Source organism: Lycorma delicatula, chromosome 4 (assembly GCF_047948215.1).
Source record: "Lycorma delicatula isolate Av1 chromosome 4, ASM4794821v1, whole genome shotgun sequence".
Lineage (NCBI taxonomy): Eukaryota > Metazoa > Arthropoda > Insecta > Hemiptera > Fulgoridae > Lycorma > Lycorma delicatula.
The window spans coordinates 194,663,117-194,675,117 of record NC_134458.1 but is presented as its reverse complement, the minus strand read 5'-3'; the positions used below and the strand labels follow the sequence as shown (position 1 = coordinate 194,675,117).

General features: G+C 33.9%; 1 protein-coding gene across 1 annotated transcript in view; it reads right to left on the bottom strand.

Annotated features, from left to right (window-relative positions):
- Nucleotides 1–2,329: 2,329 nt before the first annotated feature.
- The window catches only part of LOC142323004 (sodium- and chloride-dependent GABA transporter 2-like), a 140,055-nt gene continuing 130,383 nt past the window's right edge, over nt 2,330–12,001 (bottom strand). Inside the window, exon 12 of the mRNA XM_075362098.1 lies at nt 2,330–2,737. Coding sequence (XP_075218213.1) covers nt 2,603–2,737 — 135 coding nt within the window. The 3' untranslated portion in view covers nt 2,330–2,602. The remainder of the gene's footprint in view (nt 2,738–12,001) is intronic.

The following is a 12,001-nucleotide window of genomic DNA, read 5'->3' as shown; positions in this document are numbered from 1 at the left end:
TGAACTGTAGTCTTGTACAGTCTCAGGTCGACCGTTCTTGAGATTGGTTAATTGAAACCCAACAACCAAAGAACATCGGTATCCACTATCTAGTATTCAAATCCATATAAAAGTAACTGCCTCTACTAGGTAGTTTGAACCTTACAACTCTCGACTTCCAGATCTGCTGATTTGCGATGACGAGTTCACCACTAGACCAAGCCAGTGGGTTAAGATTTATCTGATGAAGATTTGTTGAAAAAATATCTCCATGGACAGATGCAGAATTCAAACGAGTCTCTCAGCTACATTATTGCAAACGGGTGCCAAAACAATATTTTTGTGGAAAAGGAAACATTTGAGTTTGGAGTACATAATGCAGTGCCAACATTTAATAATGGAAACATTAGCAGGTCTGAACTTCTGCAGCATCTTGAAAAATCAATCTGGTTCTTAATATTGTAAAATGTAGAAAAATTGCAAGACAGATAATAAGCAGAAATAAATAGCTAAAACTAGAAAATCCAGTAGCTTAACACTGATGACCCAAATTATGAAGCTGGGCCATTTTAAAACAAGTAAGTTAAAAAAAACTTGTTTATATAATTTTTAAATCCAGTTTTCAAAAATCATATTTCTCTATATTTATGCCTATTTTATTATTGTAGGACCTATTGAAGATAACAACTTCAGTTTTTTTTTCATTATTCTACATATTATATACTTTCAATACATCTAGAATTATAAAAATATTTGAAAAATTATCTGTAAAAAAAATATCAATTCCTAAAAATGTATTATTATTATTAATTTATATATTTTTTTTTATGAAAGTGGTTTATATTTATAATTCTAGATGCATTTAATCTATACAAAGTATCCAGAAAAAATTTGAAGCTTGTACCATTAATAGTTGCCGAAACAATGGGTCTTCAATATAGCTAAAATTAAAGAGCAAAGGATATACAACTACCCTAAGCGAAATTGTTGCTTTATACTGGATTATCTACAAAAAAATACTAAATTATTTGCTGTTAATACTTAATTTTATATTATAAACCCAGTTAATACGCTAAAATTTTATAATTTTGTTTAGTTTTTATTACTTTATCTTTGCCACTTTTTCAACTTAATTGTTCTAATTACCCTTTTTTACATTAACTCCTCTATTTCTAGTTGATATTGTTTAACAGTTACTTATATTTTAATTAAATTTGTTTATAAATGATTTTTTTTATTTCAATAAAAATTACTCATTACTCCTTTGCATGAAATATTCATTTGTAAATCACTACAAAATTGTTTTAATTTATAATTAAAAATAAATTTTGTATTTTGTTTAGAAATTTAATTTTAATTACCTTACAGTGATATAAATTTATAGTTAATTACGTTTTATAAATAAGTTTTTCAAAAATAATGAAAATCAATAAATATGCTAAAATTATTCTCCCCAAAATAAATAAACCAGGTAATTTTACACGTAATCACTTATGGAATAAACATTCCAGTTTACCGTTAAATAAAATGGGATTGTTATACAAAATTTAATAAATTGCAAACATAATTTTCTTCATAAAAATGTCTTTGAACTAATTTACGAATAAAAAAAAATCATAAATCAGATAGGGTTTTATTTGTTTATTGTTGTTTTTTAACTATTATATATACCTTTTTGTTTATTATTGTTATTCTTTTAATTATTAAATAACTAATGATACACTATTAAATTAGTGAAAATGTTTCTTTTCAAGTCATTTTGAAGCTATAGACGGCTCTTTCCTCAGTGAAGTATTCAGTGCTGCTCCTCGCAACATCCATCTTATAAAGGTTAGGAAACCTCTTCAGTAAGTAATGGTTATATTTAACCCTCGTGGTGTTTGTTAATGTAGTATTCTTTTTTTCATATTTAGTATGTTCATGAATATGAAGATGTTAGTTCATATAATTATATATAACATTTTCTGTCATTAATGTTTCTGTTTTTATGAGTGTGTAAGTTAAGAACAATAATTTATTTGACAAAAAAGATTAGGGTTCATGAAAGTTATCACTGAAAATAATTAATCATTTTTATAAACCACAAAGGAAATTTTAAAGATAAAAAAACTTCTTACGTATAAAATTTGATTTATCTTAAAAATAATAATTTTCTGAATTCAAGTATTGCTTTTGATTTACAAAAATATATAAATCAAGCCAGTTGTTACATATCTGAAAAATAGTTACATTTCATAAAAAGCTTCTGAAAAATACTTTTTAAGTAATTGTTATATGAATGCATAAATTTGTAGTAAAATTACAGAAATGTAGCAATATTGCTGTCTGATGCAAGTGACAGCTACCGGTGTATTATATAGATTTGAAAATCTAATTCCTCTTCAGAGAAAAAAACCAAAAATAACCTTTCATATCCAATGTATAAAATATTTATTTTATACAATAACTAATTTTATACTAAAACCAAATAATATTTTCATACTTGATTCAAAAATGAACTATTCTTTCGTATAAGTTGTGATCTGCTTTCTGAATTAATAACAGATTTAAAACCACCCTTTTTTTGATTTTCTTGAATTATTCTGGTTTTCATTTTTGAACTTGATGGTTCACCTCTTATCTGCTATTGATTTAAAAACGAACTGTTCTTAGAAAGCAAACCGGCGCTGCTTTCAGATAATTGAAGAACAGCTGATTTTGAACCGGTTGGAATGTTTACTCTTGATTTTATATTTGGTGTCATGCCTTTCTTTAAATTCTAAAACAAAGTAAATGAAAATTTTCATTAATTTTTTTAACGCTTATTCAATGCAAAAAAAAAATACACACATTTTATTTTCACACACACATATGTATATAAATATATATATATATATATACTATTATATAAAGAAGCGGGTTTTTGTTTGTTCGGGATAAACAAAAAAAAAAACTACTCAATCAATTGCAACCAAATTTTTAACCATGTTTCTTAGCATATCCAAGAAGGTTTTTAAATACATTTCAAATCAAAGAAAAAAGGTGTATGTATATATATATATATATATATATATATGTAATATATGTATATATATAGTTGCCGGTTGAAGCACAAATATTAACGAATTAAATTAATCAACTGTGAACTGTGAGTTTCTATAACTGTGTTACCTAGGTTTGAACTGAGTGATTTGAATCAGTCGAATGGATAATATTACAAAAAATAGAATTAAATTTATGTTAATATTATATTAAATAAAATTAAAAATATTCTCTGTAACAATAATGGGATTCCCATGGGTAGTGCGTCTGAGGATAGAGTGGTGAGATGATGCGAGCATCTTGTGGGAGGCTACAATGATCATCACCATCAACTGGTAACAAATGGGATGCTACTGGGGAGCTGTTTTGGGAAGTGCCATGAGGTGCTATTGTAATATCTCTGCTAACAATTATCCAATTTTCAAAATTCAAAGGGGGGAGTAATAGCAGTCATGTAGACTCTGGTACATATCAGTTACAATCTCGATCTAACAGATCATGGTTATTCAGAAGTGTGTGTATATATATATATATATATATAAGTATATATATATATATATATAAGTATATATATATATATATATATAAGTATATATATATATATATATATATATATATATATATATATATATATATATACATATTATATTAGTATATATATATATATATATATATACTAATATATACTAATATACTAATATATACTAATATATATATATATATATACACTATATATAGTATATATATATATATATATACTATATATATATACTATATATATATATATATATATAGTATAGTATATATATATATATACTATATATAGTATATATATATATAATATATATATATACTAATATATATACTAATATAATATACTAATATATACTAATATATACTAATATAATATGTATATATATATATATATATATATATATATATATATATATATACTTTGAAACAGACAAACTTTGTGTATACAAGTATATAAAGACTTTTTCGATTTGTTTGCTACCGTATTATGCAAGAACCTATGGACCCATTACTTTCAAATGAAAAATTTTAAGCCATCAACCGAGGCCCTAGCTCCCTTGGAGGTTAAAATATTAAAAATATTCATTATTTCTTTACCTCCAAAGAGTGTGAAGTTGTGAATTAAAGATATTCATTAAGGAAAAAATAGATTAATCATTTTACTTCATTATTATATTTCTGCCACTATGGCAAAGAAACAAGTTATGAATTTTTCATAGTAAAAGGTGTATGTACTTAAGTTACTATAGTTTTTTTTTTTTTTTTTTTAGTATTTTTTTTTATCCCCTTCTCCTCCCAACCGGATATCCAATTAAGTATAACTCAGTTGGGGAGAGTGTCCATTTACTCTAAGGAGGCGTCTTCTTCTTCCTTACATCGGAGAACTTCACCCGCGAACCTTCTAAACCAATTCCATTTTACATCACTGAACACCAGCCAGTTGATTAAAATATCCGGTGTTAGCCTGTTTGCAGAGATCTTACTTCTGTTGAATGCCCATCTGGGACAAACAAAAATAGTATGTTCAGCGTTGTCTATCTCTTGGCACACTATCTATCTCTTGTAATCACACTGCAGTGTAGACCTTTTTCCAATTTTATATAAGTACTGACCAAAGGAGCCATGACCCGTCAGTAATTGTATAACATAGAAGTCTACGTTGCCCCTTCTTTTACCTTTCCAATCTCTTATGTTAGGGATTAGTCTTCTGGTCCAATCCCCCACGTTTGAGCAAGCCCATGCATTCCGCCATTCCTGATCTATTAAAACTGCAACCTCATCTCTTGACAGTCCCGTAAATCTTAATGTACGCCCTTTGACTTGTAGGTCAGTAGGGGGGACCTCAGTCAGTATACACAGTGCATCATATGAAACAGTCCTGTACCCTGCAGCAACCCGTAGCAAAGCAAGCCGATGAACGCTTCTTAGTTTCATTTTGTTCCTCTGGATGTTCATAGCGTCTCCCCATACCGGGGCCGCATATAGTATCGCAGACGTAGTGGCTGCAGTTATCAACCTCCTAATCTTCATCCTTGGTGCGCCGTGGTTATGAAAGAGACCCCTCAGAGCCTTGATAGTGGGGGTTACCCTCTTACTTATCATATCGACATGGTTCCCGAATTTTAGGCTTTTGTCCAGTATAACTTCAAGATATTTTGCATTATTGACCTCTATAATGAGGTTCTCTAATGTCTAATGTCTCCTCTAATGTCTAAGTTGATATTCCTTATCCGTCTTCTTCCAGAGAAAATTATACAGCTAGATTTTGTAGGGGATATCTGCAGCAAGTTCCTTTCTAGCCACTCATCTATTAGACTTAAAGCCTGATTGGCTTTTTCATCTATGTTCACGACCTCCTTATGTTCAACTAAAACCGCTAAATCATCAGCATACCCTACCACGAATACCCCCTTCGGGTAGTTCAGTCTGAAAACCCCATCGTAAAAGATGTTCCAGAGGATGGGTCCAAGTACGGACCCCTGAGGGACACCTCCAAAAATTTGGAATGTAGACTTCCCCTCTAGCGTTTTTACTTCAATATATCTTTGGTGAATTGCGGTTGCACTCACCTTACCAGTCATTTGTCTCAGTTGAACCAATGCATTCCCTAACTTATAAGTGACTTCTTTTAAGGTAAGAGGGGCCTCCTCCTCCTCTGATGAGCCGGCTCTTGCTCTTTTAGCCGCTCTCCCTTCAACGGTTTTCCATTTTATCTTATCTTGACTATCTACACTGATGTCCATAACTTCGGTTTCTTCTGTGCTGTTTTCCTTCTTTCCAGTGTTCCTTCGCGAGGGTCCAGCCTCTTGCGAGGCTGTGTCTTCAACGGACAGCGAGCCACATTGTCTCATACCTTAGATTTGGTATCAGGGTGTGATTTCGCATCCAATGATACCCCACACGGTCGGGTACACAAAAAAAAATTGTTTGTGGTTGTGAGGGGGGGGAGGTAAAATGTATCTATCCGAAAATATGGTCCAAAATTTTTGGTGGGGAGGGGGTCAAAGGGTAGGGAAGTTTTTGGATTGGATAGATCTCAAGGAAGTTTGGTTCTATTGTTAAAATTACAGGAAATATGGAGGATGAGGATTTGACCATATAAAATATGTCTTGACACAATTCTTGTAGTTCCTTTTTCAAGTTTCAATGAAGCTGAAATACTGTAATTATTATCAGCATTATTCTCACAACCATGAGTATAACACACAGTGCAGGGGTCCAGGGGATGAATCCCTCTGGGTAAATGGAAATCTACTTAGGCACGGGCTAGGCTCCCTGGCCCTGGGAGGCTCCAAGGAGCTGCTGGGTTAGCTCTGAGATTCACCTGTGCTGACCTAAGCCCCAATAGTCCAGGTTTTGGTTAGAAGGGCCAGCTAATATGTATATATTATATAGAAGTATATACATATTAGCTGGCCCTTACATATATATATATGTTTTGTGTATACAAGTATATAAAGACTTTTTTCGTTTTGTTTGCTACAGTATTATGCAAGAACCAATGGACCCATTACTTTCAAATGAAAAGTTTTAAGCCATCAACCGAGGCCCTAGCTCCCTTGGAGATTAAAATATTAACCTCCAAGGTTAATATTCATCAAAAACATATATATACATATATGTTTATATACATATTATATATGTTTATATAACGTAACATAAAATATTTTCATATTAAAAAAAAATGTATAATTTTCAACACATTGTACCCTCTGCCAGTGAGTAAATTGTAGTTTAGACAAATTACATCAATCTTTCAAAAACTGGAAATCCTTAAATGAGTTAATAGCCCATTCCTTCTAATCTGTTTTTTGCCTTTTCCTTCAACAATTCTCCATATAGTATTATTGAAATTCACTCAACTGCCACACCTATTCTTATATGCAACTTGAAGGCGGAGAATGTAAAAAAAATAATACTAAATTATCTTCTTCTTTGATGACCCTTGGTTTGTTTTAATGTCTACATCAAATACCAAACAGTTGCTGAACTACAAACATCCTATTCATCTTACTTATTAATAATTTTAAGTTAAGTATAGTAAAAAAAATAATAAACCAATCAAAAGAATTTTTAAATTATTAACGACTTAATTACTCCAAGTACAATTTGGAAAAAGATAAAAATGTTCAGTAAAAAAATTTGAGTCTTATTTGATTGATCCTCTTGGTCAAATGACAGTTTTACCTTAAAAATTGTGTAGTATTAAAACTAAAATTGAGAAAAAAATTAGAATTATTAGTAAAAATATTGGATCCAAGATAACCTTATTGACCAAATACATGTGTATTAATTATATACTCTAGAATACAAGTGTTGCAAAAGAAATTTAGTAAAATAATGTCAATTCCATGTAAGCTACGTCATATAATATTTTTAATAATGTCTCCACCTTTCACCTGGAGGTCTTAGGTTCGAATCCCGGTCAGGCATGGCATTACACTACAAATTTCCATTTGGATTAAATGATCACAGCAGTCGATGCCCGCACATTTCATTAAATAAAAATAACAACTCTAAAAATTTATAAAAAATTCAAAAAATTGTTTAAATTCTTACGTTGGGTCCCATGGGTTCCTTTTTTTAAAACGTTCCCGTGTAATTGCATTAATACAGGTGGATTTTCAATCTTGAAAATTAAAGTTTAAAAAAAATTATATTTAAATACAAGTCCCACTCAGCCACATTATTTGGGGGTTAATTATTTACTTCGTAAGTTGACCTGATTTGGTGCTTTGGTATTCAACAAGGTAAAAAAAATTATAGTGGTTAAAATATATATATAAATGAGGAAGTATTGTAAGGTTTTAATTATTACTAAGAAATAACTGAGAAACCTGGATAAAATTTAGTCTGCATATTAATTGATCCTTATGTACATAATGTTGTAAGTTACAGCTATTAATATTGATTTGTTTGGTTTCAGGAAGCCATACATTGAAGTAACCTGCAGTATGGAGAAGGTAGAGAGGCTCGCAGTATGATTAAGTTCATTCATTTGAAAGGTTACAGGGATTTTATCCTATTAGACCTTTCTTTCTTTTTCCTGTTTAGCCTCCGGTAATTTCCGTTCAGATAATACTTCAGAGGATGAATGAGGATGATATGTATGAGTGTAGTCTTGTACAGTTTCAGTTCGACCCCGACGGGGAGTCTTATTCTTTAAGACTTTCGGGGTTGGCATCCCCACGGGCCTAGCCTCCGCAGCTTTTCTTCCCACTATACAATGAGCTGCGGAACACTTTACATTTTACACATATACTACACCAAGAACACTAAATAAATTACAACATACACACATACACAATTACACAACAACAACCTACACTGATATTTCTTACATTTACACTCGGTGGTGTTGCGACATCTTACGAAACGCAACCGTAACCCAAGGTGGGAACAAATCGTGCCGATGGGTGAATGGCTCTACGTAGTGAGTCCCGAACGATGTCCTCTGGGCACCAGGGCGAACCCAGTTGTATTTAGCTCTAACTCCAGTACGCGTGCGCTCTGCTGGAGTGGTCCATTTTTCGCCGGTACTCGTGGGACCAAAATTTCAGTTCCAACAATTAACACAATGATGGTTGGTGGTCCATCTGAAAAAACCACCAATTCAAGTCTTGCGAAGAGACCTCGATCAGCTTCGTCTGACGAGGATAAAAGTCCTACAAAAGAGAATTTCTTAGAATCAAAATATAAAAATATTAGATTCGTTGTTCTCAGAAATAGTCAGGAAGGTGGCTCCCTTCAAAAGATCTCACCGTTTTTAATAAACAAAACCATAACAAGTGCAAGTGGCTCCCCGAAGAATATCAGGAAATTACGCAACGGATCGATTCTGGTTGAAACATTCAACGATGAACAGAGTCGATCTATCTTACGTCTCCGTAATATGGGTGGTATAAATATAAGTGCAGAATGCCACAAAACGTTAAATACGAGCCGGGGTGTAATTTTTTGTAGAGACCTTCTAGATATAGATATCTCGGAAATAGTTGATGAGCTTTGCCACCAAGATGTTGTTGAGGTGAAACGTATAATGAGACGGCAGAACGGAACAGAAGAACCGACACCGTCTCTTATATTAACATTCAATCTCCCTGTTCCACCAGAGAAGATTAAAGTGGGTTACCTCTCGGTTCGGGTACGACCATTCATACCCAACCCACGGCGATGTTTCAGATGCCAAGGTTTTGGTCACACTACAACACCTTGTACAAAAACTGAGATCTGTGCTCGATGTGCTAAAGAAGGTCACAATGACACTAACTGCGAAGAAAGTGAAAAATGCGCAAACTGCAGTGGTCCACATACAGCTCGCTCCCGAGATTGCCCAACTTTTAAAGAAGAAAAGGCAATTCTCAAAATCTGTACGGAGCAAAAACTATCTTTTCCGGCTGCACGTAGAGAATATAAAAAGATAAACAATTCACGGAACCTGGTTAAACCAGACGTATCTTTTGCCACCGCTACATCTAAGCAAATTCCTACAAATGCTAATAATCAGCAGTGCGGATCCTGCAATGAACTTAAAAAACTTGTTCAGATGCTATCTGATCAAGTAGCTTCACTTACAGCCACTATCTCAGAGCTGACAAAAATGAATAAAAAGTCCACCGTCGTAGCTAGTGAATCAAACAGTATGATACATACGAAAGTTCCTATTCCCAAAGTCGTACCGCCACGAATAGCGACTATCACAGCTGGCAGTAAGCCACCTAATAAGCTCCCCATAAAGGGAACCAATATAACTATCTCCTCTGGGATGTCAACTACAACATCCCATTCAAATAAATCTCCTCCACCATCACCTCATATACTGGAGGATATGGTTGAAGAACCACCCGACCCTAGGGCATCGGAGTTCTTTAAAATAAAAAATAGAAAAAAGAAAAACCGAATCACATACAACTAATTTTTATATAATTTCCGAAATTTATTTTTTTATTTATTTTTTACACTTATGAACATTATTCAGTGGAATGTTAGAGGTATTCGGTCCCGCATTGAAGATATTAGAGTACTAGCGCACACACATGATCCACTAATCATGTGTTTCCAAGAAACTCACCTTCTACAACATGACCGAATTACACTTAGAGGATACTTCTGCGAGAGATACGACTGCCTAGTAGACAGTAGGGAGAGTGGTGGAGTAGCGATTTTCATGAAGAATGGGGTATCAGCTACAAGAATTCAACTAACCACTGTCATTCCTGCTATTGCAGTAAAGATCTCTATTCCCTTCAAATTGCATATCTGCAATCTGTATCTCTCACCGAACACTGAGTTCAGTGCTTTAGGTGTCTCAAATTTCCTCACACAAATACCATCTCCATCGTTAATTGTAGGAGACTTCAATGCTCATCATATTTCCTGGGGCTCAACCTTCTGCTCCACTCGAGGAAATATGATAAACAGATTGAGACAAGACTTTGACCTTTGCCTACTGAATAATGGATCACACACATTTATGTCCTTATCAACTGGTACTGTATCTAACCTTGATCTTTCCATATGCTCACCGAATGTACTCCCTCATTTTAATTGGTTGATTTGTGATGACTTTCACGGCAGTGATCATAGACCAATTATTATTAGTTTCGGTGTAGACTGCGAGATTAAAAGAAGGCCACGGAGATGGATTGTCGAAAAGTCAGATTGGAACGGATACCATAAAGCATTCCAATCTCAGTATGACGATGGAGCGAACATCCTCGACCAGTATTCTTCTTTTACGTCCATGATACTTGAGAATGCCAACAGATATATCCCACAAACATCGGGTAATCCTAGACGTCCTTTCGTTCCATGGTGGAACGATGAATGCAAAAATGCTATTAGGAATCGACGGCAGGCACTACGTAAATTTAATCGTAGGCCTACAACAGAACATCTAAATTTATACCGCAGGGCTAGAGCGGTGTGCCGTCGAGTATTCTTGGACGCTAAGAGGAATTCATGGACGAAATACGTGAGCACTATCTCACGCACTACTTCCACGTCTACTGTATGGAAGAAAATTCGTGCAATCTTCGGATCACCGAAACAATCTATTCTTGGTCTTATTGATGAAGGAGAACTCCTTTCATCATCCTCGGAAGTGGCAAATAGTCTAGCAAAATCTTTCCGCTCGGTGTCTCTCACCTCATCATATAATAACGATTTTCAACGGTACAAGATACAAATGGAGGTGTTGTCGTTAAACATTGGTGATTCGGTTGGTGAATTAAACACTCCATTCGTATTTAAAGAATTGTTACATGCACTTAAAAATTCACGGGACACTTCCCCTGGACCGGACAACATTCGCCTTTCCATGCTTTCACACCTTCCTAATTCGGCACTACAACAACTTTTGAATATTTTCAACGGTTTATTCTCCGAACAAGTCTTCCCACCCGGCTGGTCAGAAGCATTTATTATACCAGTACTAAAACCTGGTAAAGACCAGACGAACCCCTCAAGCTATCGCCCTATTTCATTAACAAGCGTTTTGTGTAAAATAATGGAGAGAATGGTAAACCGCAGACTTACATGGTACTTGGAGAAACATGGCTTTCTATCTCCAGAACAGTGTGGTTTTCGACAAGGACGATCTTCCATTGACCATTGATTTAGTGTCACTAGAAACAGCCATACAAAACGCTTTCCTCAATCGGCAACACCTCGTCCTAATCTTTCCTAATCTAGGAAAGTATGAGGATCATCCACGTCGTACTGCACCTGTAGGTGTCCGTACCTGGCGTCTGCTGCAGCATATAAATGTTGACACACCGTCATTCTTTCCTATGTACCCTTGCTCATATCCTCCATGGAGAATAAACCTCATAAATTTTAATTTTGACCTGACTACATATAATAAACAATCAACACCATCTATCGTCTTTCAGCAGATGTTTCAGTGTGTTCTCTCCAAGACGAAACCAGACGCGGTTGTATACACTGATGGATCGAAACAAAACGA